A 22,113-nucleotide genomic window follows, 5' to 3' on the forward strand; every position below is an offset into this window, starting at 1 on the left:
CACTTTAAAATGCCACCTACTAACAACTCAATAGGTTTTGGAACAAAGCCTTTTAATACCTACTTTGTCAAATATCTTGGACATTACTGTAATGCAGGGGGTAAATGCTTCAGTGGCGCTGTGGTGAAGCCAAGTTTTCGTTTTTTAATGCCCAATGTTTGTCCAATCTTCACCTAAATTGGTTCAGATCATCTTCAGACCAAGCCTTACAAATGTACAGTCAGTAATTGGAGTTTTGATTTTCAAACTGTTGAAAACTGAAAAATAAACAGAAAGGAAACCGGTGAGACATTTTGCAGATGCAAAGAAATGCTTCATTAGGAATTTCTGGTGAAATAATAATAATATTTTTTGTATTTAATGTGTAGGTTTAAGTGTAAGTGTACATGAAAACAATAAACTACCCAGCAGAAAAATATATTTAACCAGCCTAAGCTCTATTGTTGGCCGCCCTGCTAAACACCAGTTTGGTCAGGCTGGGAGACCAGCTTAAACCAGCTCAGACCAACTGAGACCAGCAGGGTAAGCGGAGACAGGTCTTTGAATTTGGCTGCAACTGTAGTCAATTACGAGTAGACTGACCTGTGTTCTTCTAAAATGTCTTTATTAAAAACACGGCACTGTGGCTCATGACCACACAAATACAGCCCTATAAAGCATGTAAAACGAGTGTGCTTGGCCCTGAAACCGCAGCTTACAGCTCTATTTTAAAATTACTCTAAAATGATGTGGCAAAACTGGTGACATGTTGTGATAGAGACCCAAACGGTTGCAAGGAGAATCACACCTGGCGTCCATTTAAAAGTCGTTCCAAAAGAAGTTTAATACTTTAAAGGCAAGGAAGTGCAAAAGGTCCAAAAAACAGTGGATAAGAGTAAAAATAAAAACAAAGGTTACACTAACTGTTGGAGACCGAAGTTTCTCATGCTCAAGCAGTATTAAAAACATTTGCATTAAGCTCCAAACCACTCTCTGTTCCCCCGCCTCACTTCTGAACACACTTAAATGCATAATTCTGCCGTCTTTAGTTAATTGGAACAAACCATTTTCTGTAAAACTAACTCTTGTCTCTCTATACATTTCAGCAAGTTCCCTCAATGATAGTTAAGACAAAGATTTTAAATACAATCTATAAATACAACATACAGGCAAGAAAAAATATATATATATATTGTCATTTGCACAACTGCTATGTCCTAAATTTGTTAAAATTAGCATTTCCCTAGACTAGAGGTTAGGCCTACTCTTCTAACAACAGGAAATTAAAAAGTAAAACTCCACATGAACAATTACAATATGCATGATCTGAAGAACAAGAAGGACACAGTTTTGAGGGATGGAGAAGCAAAACTGGCTCTCAATCACACATTTAATAAAACAGCTTGGCTAATCAAGAATAAAAATGAACATCTCTTCATCAGCTGTTCATTGGGCGGCACAAACTAATTCAAGCAAAACGTCACAGCAAATTCAGTTCTTTACTGTAAGTCTCTGTGCTAAAGTTGGCAATGTTTTGGTATCAAATCAATTACAAAATGATCCTTGATGGATCACAATGCATCTTGTCCTCCAATTTTTTATCAGTACACACTAGTTGTCAATACCAAAAATTTCAGTAACTGTTAAATATATGAAATATGACCTTTTCCGGAAAATATGGCATCAGCATTGAATGGCTTTCTTTTGTTTACAGTTAAGACACCAGGCTTTAAATTAGCAACACTGAAATTCTTCCGCACATTGTAAGATTTGCAATATCAAGCAAGTGCCTGGGCTTTTCACAACACAGTTTCTTTGTGTGGAATTGGCAGCAAACATCATAACGTCATAAGAATCAGTTCAGAATCATTTAAGAAAGAATCGGGGTTTTTTTTTTTTTTTCACCACACTGTAAAACGTGATCAGCTGACTTAACTTAAAAAAAATTGAGGAAACCCGTTGCCTTAAAACTTAAGTAAATAAACTTCATGCTTAATAAAAAAAATAATAATAATAAAAAAAAATTAAGTAGCCTAGTGTGGAATTGTCAAGTTCACATAACTTAATTTTTTCAATTAAGCATTAAAGGAATAGTTCACTTTAAAATGAAAATTCTGTCATCATATACTCACCCTCATGTTGTTTCAAACCTGTATGAATTTCTTTCTTCTGCTGAACAGAAAGGAAGATATTTAGAAGAATGTCAGTAACCAGACAGTTTCTGGGTCCCATTGACTTCCATAGTATATTTTTTTCCTACTATGGAAGTCAATGGGACCCAGAAACTGCCTGGTTACTGACATTCTTCTAAATATCTTCCTTTCTGTTCAGCAGAAGAAAGAAATTCATACAGGTTTGAAACAACATGAGGGTGAGTATATGATGACAGAATTTTCATTTTGAAGTGAACTATTCCTTTAAGTTTATTTCCTTAATAATCTTAAGGCAACGGGTTTACTCAATTTTTTTAAGTAAGTGAACTGAGGCCAATTATTCAGCCATCGTTGAGCATGCCACAATAAACGATCAAAGAAAGACAAAATAAATCTTTTACAATTCATGAAATTTGTCTCAGACCACAAAAATCAGAGTGTGCACTTGTATAAAGAAGCATTGAAATGCACTTAAAGACGTGAATGGCCATTACACAAATACGGCCCAACGCACACAGAGGCTCATTTATTCACTAGTAAAGGACTGTTCCTGCTTTCCGTGTCAGAGGTGAAGAGCGACCCATGAAGCATCATGTTACAGGACTTCATTTAGACAGCAGCTGAACAAAGACAAACCCGCCGCTAATTCACATCCAGACAATACGGACCATATAAAAGAGGGACTCGACCGTGTGGCTCTGATCCAGATTGACTCGAGATGAGATGTAAACTGGGAAAACAATGGGGCTGTTCTGCTGGAGTCAATGCTAAAGACCTTTCTCAACACTGCCTCATTCATTATCCTCCGCATCACTTCCTGACTCTGCTACCTCATTTTATTGCTTTATTTTTTTGTATGACATGGAGATTTCTCATTGTGAGTGTGATGAAGTTGGCCATATACATTCTCACACACACACAAGAGGAAAGGATATACAAAGGATATATATATATAAAGCAAATATAAAGATATTTAGTGATACACCAAAATTTCAGCCACTAAAAATATTACTTCCAAATTAGTTTCAGCTGAAAGAGTTTGGAGCGCTGAAATCATGTGTGACGTATGATAAGCTTTTCTCTGATGGTGTGTTTTATCTATGTCAGTTTCATGCGCACAACATGAATAAACTAAAACAATAAACATGTCAGCTGTGTGGATGCTAGGGCTAGGTTGACACTATCGATTTCTTGTTTCTGTTTTCAGTTGATGCGTGAACTAAACTTCAGTAAACATTATTTGTACTGCGCCTGCCATCCAATAATCGCAAAAATCTTTGTGCTTTATTACTTTTGATTTGAAATTATTTCTCAGCTTTCAAATGAAAACAAATGTTTTTGTGTCTCTTTAATGTGTGGGGACAGATTGCTGTAGCGGCACGTAAACCTATATATCTTTTCTTCTTTACTACTAGTTACAGCTGCAAATAAACAAGTGAACATCAGAAGGAATATTGAAAGACAGAACAACTTACTGTAATGAATCAACTTCAACGTAAAGTGACATTATTTACAAGCTGTTTTATTGACATCTTTCGGCAGTTGAAACACTGATTGACATGAAATAGCCATATGGAATGGAAAGAAACTTGAATATATGGAATGAAACACTGAATATATGGAATGAAACTCTGAATATATGGAATGAAACTCTGAATATATGGAATGAAACACTGAATATATGGAATGAAACTCTGAATATATGGAATGAAACTCTGAATATATGGAATGAAACTCTGAATATATGGAATGAATCTCTGAATATATGGAATGAAACTCTGAATATATGGAATGAATCTCTGAATATATGGAATGAAACTCTGAATATATGGAATGAAACACTGAATATATGGAATGAATCTCTGAATATATGGAATGAAACACTGAATATATGGAATGAAACACTGAATATATGGAATGAATCTCTGAATATATGGAATGAAACACTGAATATATGGAATGAAACTCTGAATATATGGAATGAATCTCTGAATATATGGAATGAAACACTGAATATATGGAATGAAACACTGAATATATGGAATGAAATATATGGAATGAAACACTGAATATATGGAATGAAAATTATGGAATGAAACTCTGAATATATGGAAAGAAACTTGAATATATGGAATGAAACTGAATATATGGAATGAAACAAGCAAAGTAGCAGCAATCTTAAGTAATGAAGAGCTACAGTAATGCATGTACTGGGAAAAATACCGTATTCAGTACAGTTCTACTAATGAAGAAATGCATTCACTATTGCATCGCAGAAGACTGAATGCTGTGAACCTCACTGGAAGATGGAAGTTCTGGAAGTTCCTGCTTATCAGGCAAACATAAATAAATAAGGAAACATGCCCTCACCTCACAGGGAGCCCCCGCAGAAGCTCCTATCTACACGTGATGCAGAATGTGCACTCCACAGGTGCATACCATGCATGCACTTGTGTATCAGCTTCTACCTGGAGTGCTAAGAGATTCATAAATTCCTTTGATAATGATGCATAATGTTTAAGCAACACTCTGATGAACACGATTACTCATAAGCATTAAGAATGTTGCAATAATGAAAATATGATCCTCATGATAACGGGATGTAGACTCCAAACTGTCTGTGATGTTTGAAATATGACCAGCTGTTGCAAAAAAGTTTTCTAGTTCAACAAACTATAGGAAATTTTCAGGGAATACCATGCCAAGTCATGGAATTCAGAAGTCATGGAATATTACTACAAGATAACAAGGATATAACTATACATTATTCATTAAGTACTGTCAAATTTGCACTTTAATTTCATATATTCCATATACTGTATATATATATATACACATACATAGACACAACACCGTTTTTATTTGAGTGCTGATTATTAAATACATTTCAATATTTTATTGATTATTAAATATGCATTATGTTCAGCTTCAGTTTAGAGCTAACTGAAACTTTTATTTCAGTTTCTGTGTTTTGGTAAAGAAATTTGTGTCAGTGCATCACTAACATTATTTCCATATACCATATTCATAATATTAATACGTTTAGGTGTAGCAGGACACAAACTATTACACTTGTTGTGTTATGACTCGCACAGAGGAGTAGAATATTATTTTAATAACATACGTCACTGATGCTTATGCGCAGGTTCACACATTTCAGCTAAAAAGGATCTGTGGGAGACATGACCGTCCCAGAGCAATAAGACGGTTGTGTGAGTCGCTCTTCACAATAATTTAGCTCCAACAATAGAGTTTAGCTCCAAAACACCTGGCCGGAAGTTTGTAGAGATCCTGAAAATCAGCTGGTGCTGGTGTGTTTAATTAGGACTGGACGACCCTGACATAAAAAGTTATTTTTACCATATTAAACAGGCCACTTTATTCATATTACACTATCTCCATCACATTCCACTGATGCACCTGCATGGGCGGCTCATATTCAGTCATGTGACACAGTGAAGTGAACCCCCTGCCCTCCTCCAGTATCCATCATGCACCAAAGATGAGGGCATACACTGGGTAAAGATATCCTTTTCATGCAGGTGATCGTCCGATAGCGGAGCAACGCACCTGCACTGTTATCAGAGATTAAACCAGGAAATATTGTGTCTACAGACACATTACAGAGGAATGACAACACTGCAGCGAACAGAGAGATATAAAGTTAAATCTACACAGATCCTAGCATTTACAACAGTTCGCAGGTACTGCCTACTCTGGAAATACTGGAACGAATAAAGATACACCATAAATAGTGAAAAAGACACCGCTTTCAACCTTTAAATAAGAGAATCTGACCTACAACCAGGAACGGAACCAGGGCTTCTGACAGAAGAGAATTTCTTGCTTTGTTACTTTACATGACACTCATTTGTGTTCAGTTTTGGGAGTGTGATCTGGAACATGAGGAGAACTATAGAGCCAAACCTTTTTTTTAAAACTCAATAAGGTACACGTCCCCCTGTAATCAATGATTGTAACCCTTAAAACTCATCTTTGATCACCAAAATTACATATTTAAAAAAAATTCCTTGGAAAAAAATTATTCGGGCCTTAACATATCTTGAATGTAACTCGACACCCTTGCCTCATTTAGTATACGCGGTTCTATGAATATGCAAAAAAATGAGCCCCGCCTCCACTCACTCACTCAGCTCAGAGATCCACTGGTTGACGATCACACGTTGATCTGATTGGTTACAAGGTAGTTTGTGACGTCAGAAACACCAGCGATTTCAAAGCGTGTTTTAGAGACATTTACTAATACATTCTTAAAATCAAAAGTTGTATCTGTTAATATTATTTAATAGACCTGAGCTGACATGAACTTACAATGAACAGTATTTTTTTTAATTAACTATCATTTACAAGGATTAATAAATCATGTAGCTAAAGACTTGCTCATTGTTAGTTAAGGCCTTAACTAATGTTAACTAATGAGACATTACTGTACCAGGTTTTTCATCTAATGTTGATATTTTTATTTTATTGCAGGTTAATAGTAATTAACCATGTTTTTTATAGTTTTAGTTTAAGTTAATAACTCTGCTAATATGTTAATTAATATTAACATGAATCAGAGAAGTGATGAATTGAATGTGTCAGTGATTAGTCTGGAGGATAATGTGTTTGACCTCATGCAGGTAGTAATTTAACACCCCATAATCATTCAGAATGAGAAACATTTGGACTGCACTTTGCTCTGGCAGTGAATATCGTTGTGTTTTCACCTCCATAAACAGTCCGTCATACAGTAAAGTCTGCGTTCCTCTGCTCAAGCACACGTACGGGACGCAGCACAGACTTTATTCACTGCAAACCTGCCTTTACTCTGGGGTTTACAATGATCACACAGTAAAATAATAATGCTGATCTATGGGGTTTGAAACCTTGTTTCAAAAGTACCAACCAGTTACCACAATATTGAGTGTTTTTATGCCTTCTTTTTTGTTAAAAAACAGGAAAAACAACATTGATGTATAATATAAGCCATCGTATTGGCTATCTGCAAGCCTAACACTGTCCTAACCAGTCTGTCCACAGTAGACGCGGCGCGACTGCGAGATGCGTCAAAATCAATCAAAACCCACAGCCAATCAGAACAGCATGTGGGCGGAGTCAGCCAATCAGAGCAGCTTGTGGGCGGAGTCAGCCAATCAGAGCAGCGTGTGGGCGGAGTCAGCCAATCAGAACATCGTGTGGGCGGAGTCAGCCAATCAGAACAGCGCGTGGGCGAAAATATGAGTCTCGTGGCGAGTGCACGGCACCAGAGAGTAATCTTGAGGCACTCACAAGAAAATGGATAAGTAGCTACATAATCAAATTCACAATTACACTATTTAAACATTATTAAAAACACATAGGCTACTGAGTTACTAAAACAATCTTTGTCTAAGAATACACTTGTTTGTTCAGTTTGAAAGTTCTTGTTTCCATTTGTTTAATTTCAAGATCTGAGGTGAATTATCCATTGTTGCTTTTACAGCCTCAAAGCTGGAGCACTAAATGATATTCAGAGTCACATGACACGCTTTTAACATTAAATAAAGCACATAAACAGTACCTGAGATTATCATTGACACACTTTGTGTTTGTTGTTCCAGCGCGACGTCGCAGAAAAATAGAAACCGTTTCTATAATATAATTGTCACGTGTCGCCGTCGCGGCTGGTTAGGACAAACACTCGTCGCGTGTAGTTAGGACACGGCGTAAAAAATATTGATTAGCCAAAATGTCCCATATATGCGGCGTCTTACCGAAGCAGTTGCACCGATGAGGGACGAACATCTTGCAGGCTGTGGCGATGTGGATCTCAGCACTCAGAACAGCTTTAATGATCAGATCCTCGATCTGACCCATGAGCACTGACACACACAGAGAAGCAAGCATCAGCTTATTTAAACATTTATATATTCTCTGCATCATGCCAAACATGACCACTCACAAAAGCATCAAAACATTTTTCCTCCCATCTCATATTATTTTCCATCAATAGTTTTGCAAGTAAACGAAACGTTTCTCAAGGGAAAGCAAAACTTTTGCATTGTTCCAGAAAAGAGAGAACGCAAAACGTTCATAAAGCAAACACAACGTCTCTCAGGGGAACATAACACTTTTTTTTTGAAAGAATGAAAATATTTTTCCTCCCATCTCATATTATTTCCATCACCAGTTTTGCATTCGCTTGCAAAATTTAGTGAAAGGACGCAACATTTTAAAAAGCAAACGCAAAGTTTCTCAGAAGGCAAAACTTTTTTGACTGAATGAAAAATATTTCCATTTTTTTGTCTAAATTGGTGGATATTTACTTAATAATTTAATAGCAAATGAGTTGTTAAATTAAATTAAACTTATTTGACAAAAACGCTTCATTCAAAAAATATCTGACAAAATAAAATGTGCAGTGACAGAATTTCAAATTTGAATCATCTCAAAAAAGAGATCCACCAAGTGAGTCATAATGCAAGTCATAAATCCAGCGCTGTGTTTGTCAGGAGTAACAAGCTTGTCAGTCTCCACATGAATGACTGTGGATTAGTGCTTCTGAATGTCAGATGTGTTAAACATGCATCTTAGATTTACTCACATGTGGTGTCTTTGCCTTCTTGTCTCAAATACCTCAGCATTGCGCTCATGCTCCATTTGTTCCCATAATCCTCTACTTCAGGGTCATCGCAGCTGAAAGGAAGAGAAACCCTGACTGTCAGCACTACAAAAACAGTACTGAGAAATGGGCACAACGTAACAATGTTGACATGATTAGCAAATACAAGGATTAGCTTGCATTTGAAGTCACATTCCTGAGCCGTTTAAGTGATTATTTAACTATTATTTCTGACAGCTTAGATCGGTTCTCATTACTGTACATGCATGATGCTTTATGGCATGTCGCTGCCATTAGGCATTAAGGATTATTGTATCATAACCTTACGCACATGTAGATGGAAAGACTTTTCTCACATTGATTTTGGTGTTCAGTAGGGTTAAACACGCTCAGATGTGTCAAAGATCGCAATAATGATCTGCTGATCAATCAATTAAAAAATAATTATTAAAAATATTAACTGAAAATAAAAACTTTCTCTTCAAAAATGATTTACATCTTCCATTAATACTGAAAAAAATATATATTTTGATGATTTATGATCACATGGGCAGAAAACATGTTGCACATTTCAATATATCCATTTTTTTTATTTTTTGTTAACAATATTTTGAAATTCAATATATTGTCCCATCCATATAGGTGACATTTCAATTCTATTCATCCTTTAAACTTTAAAATGCTTTTTAAACTTAAATTGAAAACTTGCAGACGATGCTTTGTCAAGCCAGCATTGAATTCTACTTACATTTAATTTTGCATTTAAATTCATATTCAGGAGCTGATAGTTTAATTGGCTGATAGTGATAGTTTGGCTAGTTTATCTAAACTCTCTTTACATTACCGCCCAAAAGTTGGGTCTAATTAAGATTTTTTAATGTTTTATTTTTTAACACCATATCAGAGTAATTTCTGAAGGATCATGTGACACTGAAGACTGGAGTAATGATGCTGAAAATTCAGCTTTGATCACAGGAATAAATTACACTTTACTATATAATCACATAGAAAACAGCTAGTTTAAATTGTAATAATTATATTTCACTTTTTACTGTATTTTTGATCAAATAATTGCAGCCTTGATGAGCAGAAGAGACTTTTTTTAAAGTCCTGACGATTTCAAACTTTTGACCAGTAGTGTATTAATTAATTAGTGTATTATTAATTCTTTTTATTTTTTTGGGGCTGAAAACCCAGAAATATGAATCTATTTAACTGAGGAAAAAAACAAAACAGATTTTTGCTGCTTGTTCAATTTAGTTAAATTTAAAAGAGCTATAATGCAAAACAGTTATTGAACATTTTTTCACACTTGACTGTGTAAAATAGACTGGAGTAGGAGTCAGCACCCTTTACAATACATCTACATAATACAGCACAGCCTCTGTTTTTCTGTTCAAACGGTGTCATTAAAATACCAGCAGAACTGTTGGCACACAAACACTGCACTTAACAGCAGGAGTCTGGAAATCTGTGTGTCCACGCGGCGCGACGCCACTACAAATCTCTGCTAGCTCACCTGACGTAGTCGCTGCTCTTTTTGTTGACACTGTAGTTGGTCAGATGCATGAACTGGTTCTTGATGTTTGCTGTGGCGTGGTCATACTTCACCGTGGCAAACCTACAACACACACAACCGAGAAGGAAAACATGAGCTTTATAGCGATTATGACATTTAACGGACCTCTTGAAAAGAATAAACAGGTAAAGTACCAAAGCAAGCAGTCATCAAACTAAAACTAGCAGATCTCCATCATCGTCCACCAGCGTTAGGACCAACATGGTCATGATGACTGTATGATGGGGTTTAATCAATCAAACATATCCTCTATAAGCCACATGTGATCCTGGACCACAAAACCAGTCACATGTTGCACTGGTTTATTTGTGGCAATAGCCAACAATACAAAGTATGGGTCAAAATGATTGATTTTTCTTTTATGCCAAAAATCATTAGGATAGTAAGTAAAGATCATGTTCCATGAAGATATTTTGTAATTTTCCTACCGTAAATATATAAAACATTTATTTCTGTGAGTGAATGAAGCACAATCGTGAACATAAATTAACAACTTTAAAGGAGATTTGTTTTGATTTTTTTGCACCCTCAGATTCCAGATTTTCTAATAGTTGTATCTCGGCCAAATATTGTCCTATCCTCAGAAACTATACATCAATTGGTAAGCTTATTTATTCAGCTTTCATGTGATGTATAAATCTAAATTTTTTAAAAATGACCCATGTGACTGGTTTTGTGGTACAGGGTCACATTTATACTTATAAAAGTACAAGATCAATACCTAGATAGCACTAGATTATTATATTTTGGTGGTGGTGCTGGGGGTAAAATACGCTGATCAGTTAGTAAAGTAGCAGCACACTCTCCTCAACAACATACATGAGTTCAGGAATGTCTCGAATCACTGAACATGAGCAACAGTAATGCAGGGATGATGTATTTTCATAGGCCAAAACTCCTAAACGAGTTGTGTTTCAGCTCTTCCGGGGCCATCGTCCTGAAGTCAATGGGGTTTTTGGTTAAATGCCTGAAATGAGGTCTGTGGTAAACACAAGCTCGAGGTATTTTTATTCACGTTTTATTCTATAAACACATCAGTAATGCCACCTTGTGATATTTTAAAGGTTTTAAAGTTTTTTTACTTTCTAACAAGTGTCTAAATGGGATGACAGGTTGTCAGACATTAAACGAACAGATAAACTCATCTACTCACTAGTCGCTTTCACAGCATCGTTGTGTTTATAATCACGCTCTTGCAAACTATTCTAACTCAAACTTTCAGGGAAAAATGTTTTTTAAATAAAGGCTGAAAGAGTTGTTGAAGCTTAAAGTCAGCATGAAACAGAAGTTGCGTTAGTCTTTTCTTCTCTATTCTGTCGTATATCGAGTGAAACGCTTCTGGAACAAGAACAGATGTGGGCGGGGCTTGATTAAGTCTGTGGGGAATTGATTGGCTGGTTGTGGTTTTCTATTGGCTGATCTCATGTGAGTGACAGGTTATAGCCCCGCCCTCGTCATCAGAGAACAGAAGAGATGCTGCAAGAGGAACTTATTCTGAGTCAAGATTACCAGGAACAGGAATTTAACACAATAATAATAAGTAGTACATATAGATCATCTATATTAAATACTGCAATATTTCATTTAAAAAAAAAAAAAATTGTCAATTTTGATTTCATCGTGACTTTAAAGCTGGTGACGTTGAAGTCATGTGACCGTGGTGTAGTTCGTTTAGCTTTTCGACTTTGTATTTTATTTAGGCTTCAAAATCCATAAATGTTCTGTTCGTTTCTGAAGATCATCATGATGATCAAAACAAGTATGAATTATAAACTTTTGTTGGTCACAAGGCTTATTTATTGCATTTTAATCCAAAAGCCAATGAAACAACTCTAATCACTGATACTTATAATAATGTTTTGGTAACACTTTACAATAAGGTTCCATTTGTTAACATTAACAACTAAAAAATACTTCTAAAGCTAAAGTTAATTTCATCAATTACTAATACATTATTAAAACTGTTAAATATTATTTAAATGGACCTAAGCTGACATGAATTTACAATGAACAATTAACAAAGATGAATAAATACTGTAACAAATGTATTGCTTTTTGTTAGTTGACGCACTAATGTGGCCTTTTATCAATGTTTGATGAAATCTCCTTATAAACTGCACATAATGGTATCGCGAGAATACCGCATAATCACAACCCATAACAGAACAAGTGTTATTAGCGTAATCTTCAGTGATTTGTCCTAAAGCTGGAGGGCGAGTGGAGGAAGAATGTCCTGGCACACCGAGAGCACCTGAACGCCTTCAAAGCTTCGGGATCTCCGAGATAAAAGTGGAGCCAGCGGTTGCTGAAAACACACACCACAGCGGCCCACAATGCACTGCTCATCCACTTCACACGGCTTCACTCCGCACGCCATCCAAAAAATCTGAGGATTTGTTTGAGCTTCTCACTCGCATGTCTGAGAAAACGCTCTCCTCTCGGTGCCAGAAGCAGGACTGTGTGCAGATCTAGACTGAATGCGTTTCACAGGCGCTCAGTCCAGGATTCGCAGAGATCGGGAGACTTTCCACACAAAACTTTGACACTACTATTTGTGGCTTGTGTAAAAATATCATAAAAAGAGCCTTTTCAGGTAGAAGAAATCATTTAAAAAGATAATTATATAAGCCTGAGAATGTGCTCGCTTAAAAAAAAAAAAAATTTAACAAATGTCAGATTTCCTTGGTGCTTTAAATACATAAAAAAAGCTATTTAAAAAAAAAAAAAAAAAAAAAAAAAACTTTTGTCAATGTCCTTCCAGCAATGAGACAATGGAAAGCTTTGTTTGAGGCCTAGATGAGCCGGCCCAACTTTACTGGACACATCTCTGCTGCCATCTAGTGTTTGTGCTCTCTTACTATCGTAAAGGAAGAACTTTTGGTTTTTTTTAAAACATCAGCTTAATACACAGACACAATGATTTAACAAAAAAAAAGCAATTTTGTAGGCTGATTCCCCCGAAAGTGTAAAAACTGAAGTTTTTTGAAAAATGAAAAAATGAAAAATTGACATATTTCCAAATCGAAGCACTGGAAATATGTCTGGAACAACAGGCTTTATCAACAACATCCGATCTTTATGAAACCATTAATAAAATTAGCTAATATCAAAGTCAAACTTCCTTCTGGAGGTTCTCTTTCCATATTGAATAATCCCACAGGCCCATGTGACATATATTATTATAATTTTGTTGTTGTTGTATCTGTGCTGCTGTTTTCTATTACAAACATGATTTCAACACCATTGTTAAGCATAAAATATGAAATACTAGTCAGAAAAATCTGTTTTTTGAACTGGAAGAGTTTATTTTGCTAAGTATCATATTGACACATCAGGCTTTTATGGCTCATATAGCCTGATATAGTGAGAATATGGAGGGAGAAAACAGCTACATTTTATTCACAGGCCCAAACTGAGCAAAAATATGCAAGATGCTGATATTAATATGTGCAAAAAGTAAGATGAAATTCTGATGCTTTTAATGTAAATCAATGAGATCTTTATAACAGTATAGCAGATACTTGCATAAAATACAGTTAAATATTAATATCTCCCAATAATGTCTTAGTAATATGATATTTAAATGCTTAGTTTTATGATCAAATCTATAATGCAATGCAATATAATGATGATTGAGAGATGAACAAATAAACCTTCCTCAAAAGCCTGATGATCATATTTGATACTCATAATTATGATAATAAATGATGTATGATAATCAAGTAAAGCGAAGCTGCTTCAGTCCAGCTGAAATATTACTAACAATATCAAAGTTATTCTTGCGTTTCCTTGATAAATCAGGGCAGATTTGACACAGAAAGACTCGTGAAGCTCGAGCTGAAGGAGGACGACTGTACAATTATACTGAAAGACTTTTACTGGATAACAGAGTCTACTATCAGTCAGAGACAGAAGGACTGAGGAGATCGAGTGTGCGACAGGTTTAACAACAACGTTTTGATCTTTTGTTAAATTTCAGGCCTTAGAAATGTGTGTATCAAATATTATACAAATCTGAAATTACAGTACAAGACCATTCAAATCAAAACATTTACCAGTTTAACAATAATGACAGCTTTATTTATTTTTTTAGTTGACTTTACTTTACAACTTCTCTGCCCACCAGCCACTAGTGAGTTTATTTTTGTGAACTTAAATGTATGTATATATATATATATATAACTCATGAGACCAACTCGATTTCGTGATTTGCGGTGGATCATGGGAGTGGGCGAAGCTAAAGAGCTCTTGCCATGTTTTGCTTGTCGCGACTCTTGATTTGTGTAATTTTCTCTACAGCATCATGGTTTATGTTTTTTTTTACCAGGAATTCCACTGTTAAACACGATTATTTTAAAAAATAAACGTAAATAATGTGCGCTGCTGACTTCAATGGAAGCTAATACCACTGATTTAAAACCTCATAGCTCACAGTAGGGCTGTCTTTAAAGTCCAACTGAAATCAAAATTGACCCTATTTACTTTGTTAGCGCATATTACTAGTCTTGTGGTGAAAAATTAATCTGTGCAAGTTAATACACAGAAAAAAATTGTTTGCCGTCGTAATCTTTAATCAAAGTCTGAAAAGTTACTTCCGGTCTGGAATGGCGTTCCCTCTCTGATGATGTAGGTTTGACGCTTGGGTTGGGAAACGCTTAACCACTCCCCTCAAACCGTTAGTCTGCTATGAGCAGAGATGGAGAGGAGGAGCGCTAGAGTAAAACCCTGCCCTCCGTTCAATATTCCCTTTCACTGGGAAATACGTCACAACACTGGAGAAAAGTCGTTTGCAACTTCCGGTTCAGCCGGACTTTAAAGGTTTATTCAATTATTGTTAAAGGGGTGGCTGATTATGACTTGACTTTTCTAACTTTAGTTAGTGTGTAATGTTGCTATTTGAGCATAAACAACATCTGCAAAGTTACGACGCTCAAAGATCAAAGCAAAGGGAGAAATTTGCTTTTAAAGAAATTGCTTTTAAGGTTTACAACAAACGGCTGGTAGAGGCTACACCACATTCCTCTTCATCAACTAACCATTCAGAAAAGTTGTCTACATGTTGTCACTTCTTGAGTCTCTCTCTTTCTGACTCCGTTTTGAACATAAAAGGCTACACGTTTTTTACAGTTACAGTGCATGTCTGTGTGAGGTAATCGGAGCTGCTAACACACACACACACACACACACACACACACACATACAAGCTCTTGAAGCTCCGCCCCCTGTGCCGGGAGCAGCAGCTCATTTGCATTTAAAGGGACAGACACAAAAACGGTGCGTTTTTGCTCACCCTCAAAAAGTGACAATTTTAAAATGCTATATAAAAATATCTGTGGGGTATTTTGAGCTAAAACTTCACACACACACTCTGGGGACATCAGAGATTTATTTTACATCTTGTGAAAAGGGCATTATACCACCACTTTAATTATTTCCCTCAGGAGAAAATAAATTATGTTTTTAGTTCCAGAGTCAACTGTTGCACTCTATTTTACCAGCCACTCAGATTTTTTCCAGTCATTTTTATTTTTTTCCTAATTCAAATATACAGTGAACTTTAATCTCTTTTTGGCCCACTTCATCAGATCTCAGTTAACATTTGCATGTGCTGCCTCAGAAAAACCGGCAATCAGATGTTGACACTGACAGGTTTTCATTCCTTCTGTTTGTTCAAGCATTCATCTTTGATTCTAAGCAAAAGCATTTCTTATCAAATGTCTTACAGGTGCTGTTAGATAGCCTGGATGATGAAAATGAATTACCTGGCCAGCCCTTCCTCATAGAGATAGATCAGGAGAGGGTCGTATGAGGTCACCAGCACATACAGACGGACGTCAAACTTAAAATCTGCAGACGCAAAAGAAACAAACTGAATGTAAAAACATTCGCTATACCTAATGAGTTGAATATCTGTGAGTGTTTGTGTCGTAGACTCACCGTCAATCAGTAGAGGATTGCTGATGTACCGGGACACCAGGATATTCTCTTCCAGTGGGATCTGACTCGGCTGAAACACCAAGCATGTGTTATTAAGCATGTGACAGAACAAGACTGTCAGATTACAGAAGCATGTTAGTTTCCCATGATAAACACTCTACTTTATGCAGTGAAGTAGCTTAAAGGGACTCTGTGTAGGAATTTCTCCCATCTAGTGGTGAAATTGTATTTTGCATTCAAACGAATAATGCTCTCCAGCGCCTCACTTTTTCAACTGCGCGTTGCATCTACGGTAGCTGTTATGTACCAAAAAGCTATGACAGGATGTCTTATAATAGCACTTCGAGTTTTTCTTGGTGAACAGGTTTGTTATTTAAAACAAACTGAAACTTGAAACAACGAAAAAAAGATTGTTAGTTATCAATTACTGACAGTGAAAAACATTAACTATGGTAATTAGTAGTAATGCCTTCTTTACTCGTTATATTTTTTGAAGTACGTGCATTGTTAGATATCATCATCATCAGAGCCTTCTCTAACGTTACTTTACTCAATAGCTGCTATTCATCAAAGAGTCTGTTTAACTTTTGAGTTTTGCTTGGAGTGAGATTTATGGCGGAGCGGGGGGTGGGGGGGTTTCTACACAAGATAGGCATTAATTTTTCTCAAGAAAAAAACAACTCTCCTAATGCTGTAAACATACAGAAAGATATATAATGCGTTTTTTTTTTATTATAATAACAACTTTATTTAATGATATAAATAAAAATATAATAAATATGTAATATAGTACACATATTTTGCAAAATACTCTTTATAGCTCTTTTTTTCTAGCCAACTAACTGCTATAGCCTTTATTATGGTCATTAAATGGCTTTCCTGAGGTAAATGTTGTGACATACATAATTGTTCTCCAGCTGTTTACCATTTGTTTGATTGATTGGTCGATATAATGTATGAGGAATATACATTTCGGTAAGTTGTACTGTATCTTTCAACATTGTTCATTTGTGTTTATTTACTAGCTAGAGATGATCGGTTCACGTGCCGCTAGGGATCCGTCGTGACTCACGTCACATTTACAAGCGCCAAAACAGTATATATTGTTTGAATTTCGTAATAAAAGTGACAGAATCTGAGAGCTGAGATTTTTATATATCTTAAGTAACCTGCTCTGTCTATTCTGTCGGTCTCCGTGTCCTCTTTGCTTCGCGATAAAGTACACAACCAAGCAATGAAAAAAAAGCTTGTAATTAAGACCGTAACATTGACTTACCTGTCGAGAAGAAAGCAGCCAACTTCAGCATCTCTTTTGAAAGCTTTCTCCTGCATTAGCTATCCTGAAATTAACCCTTGTTTTTGTAATCTCCGGTCACGTTTCCTTTTACGGTCTATTTTGGACTTTTTCGACGACGAGGACTCCTTATCCTGTGACTCATATGTATGTATGAATGAACGGTGTATAAATAACCGTGCAGTGCAGCCTTTTAAACTTGCCGTGGCAGTGACAAGCGCCTCTCACTGCTCTGCTCCTCCGCTTCTGCTGGCTTCAGTCACGTGACGCTGGTTCTGAACGAAAACGCGTTGTGGAAACGCGTTGGCCTAGTACTTTTTGTCCCTCTCTGCTATTATAGTTTTTCAAGATGGCGGAACTACATGGAAGCCTCCGTGGACCTACCCGTCCCATGTATATAAAGATAATAAATTCTTCGTTTACGAGGATTAGTCTGATCATTGGCATAGGTATTTGTACACCATTGAGGGCATATTTATGAATAAAAATATTGATTTTAGATAATAAAATACCTAAAAAGCTACACATAGTCCCTTTAAAGCCACATCAACCGAGCAAAAAGGTCAATTCAAGAGCTGTGAATGATTTTCTCTTTGTCTTTGGTTAGACTGCTGCCACTTTAAGACTCCCAACTATGTACGCCCATTTAAGACATTAACTGTGTTTAAGTAAATACTCTCCAAGCTGGTCATTTTGACATATGTTTGTGTGTATTTGATCGTTTAGACGCGCACACGAAGCTTTAGTAAGTAATTAGTAATTAGCAAGTCTTTTGCGGTCCGCTTCGGAGTGCACACACATAAGCCACCTTGAAGTTGGAAACAGCATCTCTTGCATGGATTATTGTGCTTTTAATAGCTCTTTTTATTATCAAACACGCCCTGCAATTGATTTAGCAATAGTAGAGACTGCATTTTACAGCAGTCAGAATGACAGATGGGAAGGAAGCTGCATTAGCTTTTAATAGTTTTAACTCAAATATCTTCTTTTTATAATCATAGGAAGCCAAAATCCAAAATAAAATTAGTTTAAAGGTCCCGTATTATGCCCCTTTTCACTTATGTCCCCAGAGTGTGTATGTGAAGTTTTCGCTCAAAATACCCAACAGATCATTTTTTATAGCATGTTTAAATTGTCATTTTTTGGGGCTCAGTAAAACGCGCTGTTTTAGTGTGTGCCCTTTAAATGCAAATAAGCTGTTGCTGGACGGCACAGGGGGCGGAGCTTGATGAGCTCGCGCTCAGTCTCTCAGGACAATTTCATCTCACGGAATGATGATAATATCAGAAACTCTCAGTAAAGGTGTTCATTTCGAGTCGGACAATAATGCCTTCAGAGTCAGAGTGCTGTATAGAGATGGAACAGGTATAGTTTAGTATTTGTAACGGTTATAACGTATTTGTCATTTGCTTGTATGTATCCACTATTAATAGCGTACAAGTCTGCTGTTTCGGACCAGGTCCGAATGATGATCAAACATATGCTGATGAGTTTAATAAAGTTTATTGTACATCACAGAAAAGATGAAGCGTCAGTTTTACTTCAGAAAATCACCGTAAGAGCTGAGTAAACACAGTAATTTATACAGTGCGCAAGTACATTCGGTAGAGTTGAGGGAGCATTTTCTTTAAAAACAAAATAATTCCACCTCGTCTTCAGCGGCTGCCTCAGATTTCGGGAGTAAATAGAGAGCTATGTGGATTAATACATCCAGCCACACAACACCTACAGCGCTTGGGAGACATTCTCGTCAGTGCAGCCATGGCGGATGTGTACAACTCGCTGTGAACTCGATCAGGGCGGGGCTATGTTAGAACGGCAGTGTCTGTCAACACTCGTGGGCGGGGCCTGGGCTTAGTGACGTCACTAAAACAGCATTCTGAAAACAGGTCGTTGGGAGACACATCTTATGATTTATGGGGATTAATAAAAAAGGAGTGAGTGGATTTTTATCACTATTGGGTGGTTGTGTACACACACTGCCAACACACATTTATGTCCAAAAAGCATGCAAAAGTGAATTTTGCATAATACGAGACCTTTAATATCACAGCCCTTAAGTGTAACCAGACTAAACTTTTCTTTAGTTCTCTCAGCTATCATCACTAATTAAGAGGGGACTTTCATGTCGCGCGCGCTGTAGCTTCACGTGATTCGAGTGGGTCATGATTTTAGGCGGAATTCCGGATTAATCCGTAAGAAGAATCACATCCCTGATATTTACTGACATATCACTAGAGACTTACTGATATAAATATTGTAATTAAAATTTATTTGGAGTACTTCTTTATTGCACAATGCACATTTCTTACTATTAAAGGTGCAGTCTGTAAGAATGACAACTAGTGGTGGAAATAGGTACTTCAGTCCAAATTAAAAACATCGGAGATCGTTGTTTCTCCCGCTTCCTCAGACTCACGGCGCTCACACGGGTCGCCAGTTTGAGCACACGCAACAGGAACGAACGCAATGGACAATGAAAATTGGGAATGTGCAGTATCACAGACCAAAACAAAAACAGACATTCCAGCCTGGAAACACACATTTCATAAGTAAAATAACTGGCTGTAGAAGTGTTTTTCAGAGAAATTAGTGTGTGAACTTAGCATGTTTCCTCAATATATGCAAACATATTATGGAATTTTTATGCTTTATCAGAGTGAAAAGTTACATACATCACCTTTAAGCTTTAAAGTGTAAATACAAGATTTTTAAAGTGTACCTAAAGTATACTTGCAAAACTTTAGCACAATCAAATATACTGAAGTATATCTTTAGTTGAACTTCAGCACTATTTCTGGATAACTAAAGTACTAAATACTAATGTACAAAATTATTTGTTCCAATTTAGCAGACTTTAAGTATATTAATTTAGTATACCAACCGTACAATTGCAGGGTATTTATATATTTGTAGTATACTTAGCATAAAATAAATGTATTTCAAATACATTTTAGTATTTTTATTTTTCACTAAAGTAGACATGCAACAAAAGTGGACCCTATAGTGCAGGGGTGGGCAAACTACGGCCCGCGGGCCACATGCGGCCCGTTAGGCTGTTTAATCCGGCCCGCCGAGTATTTAAAAAAATTGTCTTAAGATCGCATTAATTTAGCCTTTTTTCTTGCAATACTTTGCGTTATATATATATATATTGCATTGCATATATTTGACAATCGGAATATCATATATTGCATGCCATAGCTAACAAATGTAAAAAAGGAAAAATGACATAAAAGCAGATCATTCATTCAGCGCTGTTGTGGCTGCGGTGTGTCACGTAACAAGCGCGTCACCATGGAAACCAAACAGACAGCAACTTAAGCGCATAGACTTCAAGCACGTTAATGTTTTTTCCTTTTTTGGTAACTCAATGAGAAAAAAAAAATGTTTGGTAACCGCTTGCACACCTTAGTTTTTCCTTTGATTTGTCTGCTATTTAGTTTCTTTGCTCCTCTGGATTTGTGGATGTATCCTGCCCGATTCCGTTTACCGACCATTATCGTCCGGCTTTCGACTACGCTACCCTGTCTGCCATGTACAGAACCCGTTTTTTTATTTTTTATTAAATGTTCTGATCTGCCTTTGCCTTTTATGTTTTTTTATTTTATTATTCTTAAAATAAATTTGTATATTCGTTTATTTCCACAAATGTATGACTTTTGGAAGTGCAAATTGCCATTCAGTTTTAATAAAGCTGAATTAACGTAACCTGTAATTTTTACTCTTCTAAGTGTACACTTGCAGATGTTTTGTTTCTAATTTACTGTTAGGCCATTAAATAATAATAAGTATAAACAATATTTAAAAAGTATAGGATATAATTATCTAACATCTTTAAAAATTAACATCAAAACATGCTAAATGGGGGATATCTAGCATAAAAAAAATGTATTGTCAGAATGTCGTCTCTCAGTTGTTGAATTTCGCACAGACATTGACACAACGTTGTCTGTTGTCTGCTCAGCCCGATCTTATGAAAGTGCGAATACCACGAATTGTATTTGTAGTGCATAATGTTTTCGCGTGCATATGATATGCACTTTATGGCGTGTAATAGGCACGCACTCCACACCCCTAATCCTAACCAAGGGGTTTACAGTGTGTAGCATGCACGCAAAAACAAAAAAACAAAACAAAAAAACACAACATTTTTGGCATATAAATGGCACGAGAAATAAAATTTGTGGTATAGATACGCACTTTCATGAGATCGTACTTCATAATCTGCTACTGGGCCGGCCCTCTGTCAAATTTTTAAAACCCAGTGTGGCCCTTGAGCCAAAAAGTTTGCCCACCCCTGCTATAGTGCCTGGAAAAGGAGGAAACTTTAGAGATTCAGATTTATAAAATAAAATAAAAAAATTGTGAAATTTGTTATAATGCTCAATGCACGAAAAGTATTCTGATTCAATGTGAGCAGGTCTAAATGTAAGCCCGCAATCAACATTTTTCATTCATTTTCACATTTCACTTTAATCGTGACAGCCATAATAGATTTAGATGAATTGTGTGGGGCATTTTTTGCCCTGTTATCTTTAATCTGGGGACATTTTTGCCCCAAGCT

At 36.3% G+C, this 22,113-nt stretch overlaps 1 protein-coding gene across 1 annotated transcript in view; it reads right to left on the reverse strand.

Moving 5' to 3' along the window:
• Positions 1 to 22,113, reverse strand: part of ttll5 (tubulin tyrosine ligase-like family, member 5) — a 147,885-nt gene that overhangs the window by 116,921 nt on the left and 8,851 nt on the right. Inside the window, exons 8-12 of the mRNA XM_079853170.1 lie at positions 16,253 to 16,322; positions 16,078 to 16,162; positions 10,256 to 10,357; positions 8,719 to 8,810; positions 7,889 to 7,996 (exon numbers count right to left, since the gene is read on the reverse strand). Coding sequence (XP_079709296.1) covers positions 7,889 to 7,996; positions 8,719 to 8,810; positions 10,256 to 10,357; positions 16,078 to 16,162; positions 16,253 to 16,322 — 457 coding nt within the window. The remainder of the gene's footprint in view (positions 1 to 7,888; positions 7,997 to 8,718; positions 8,811 to 10,255; positions 10,358 to 16,077; positions 16,163 to 16,252; positions 16,323 to 22,113) is intronic.

Source organism: Squalius cephalus (genome assembly GCF_949319135.1).
Source record: "Squalius cephalus genome assembly, chromosome: 20".
Classification (NCBI taxonomy): Eukaryota; Metazoa; Chordata; class Actinopteri; order Cypriniformes; family Leuciscidae; genus Squalius; species Squalius cephalus.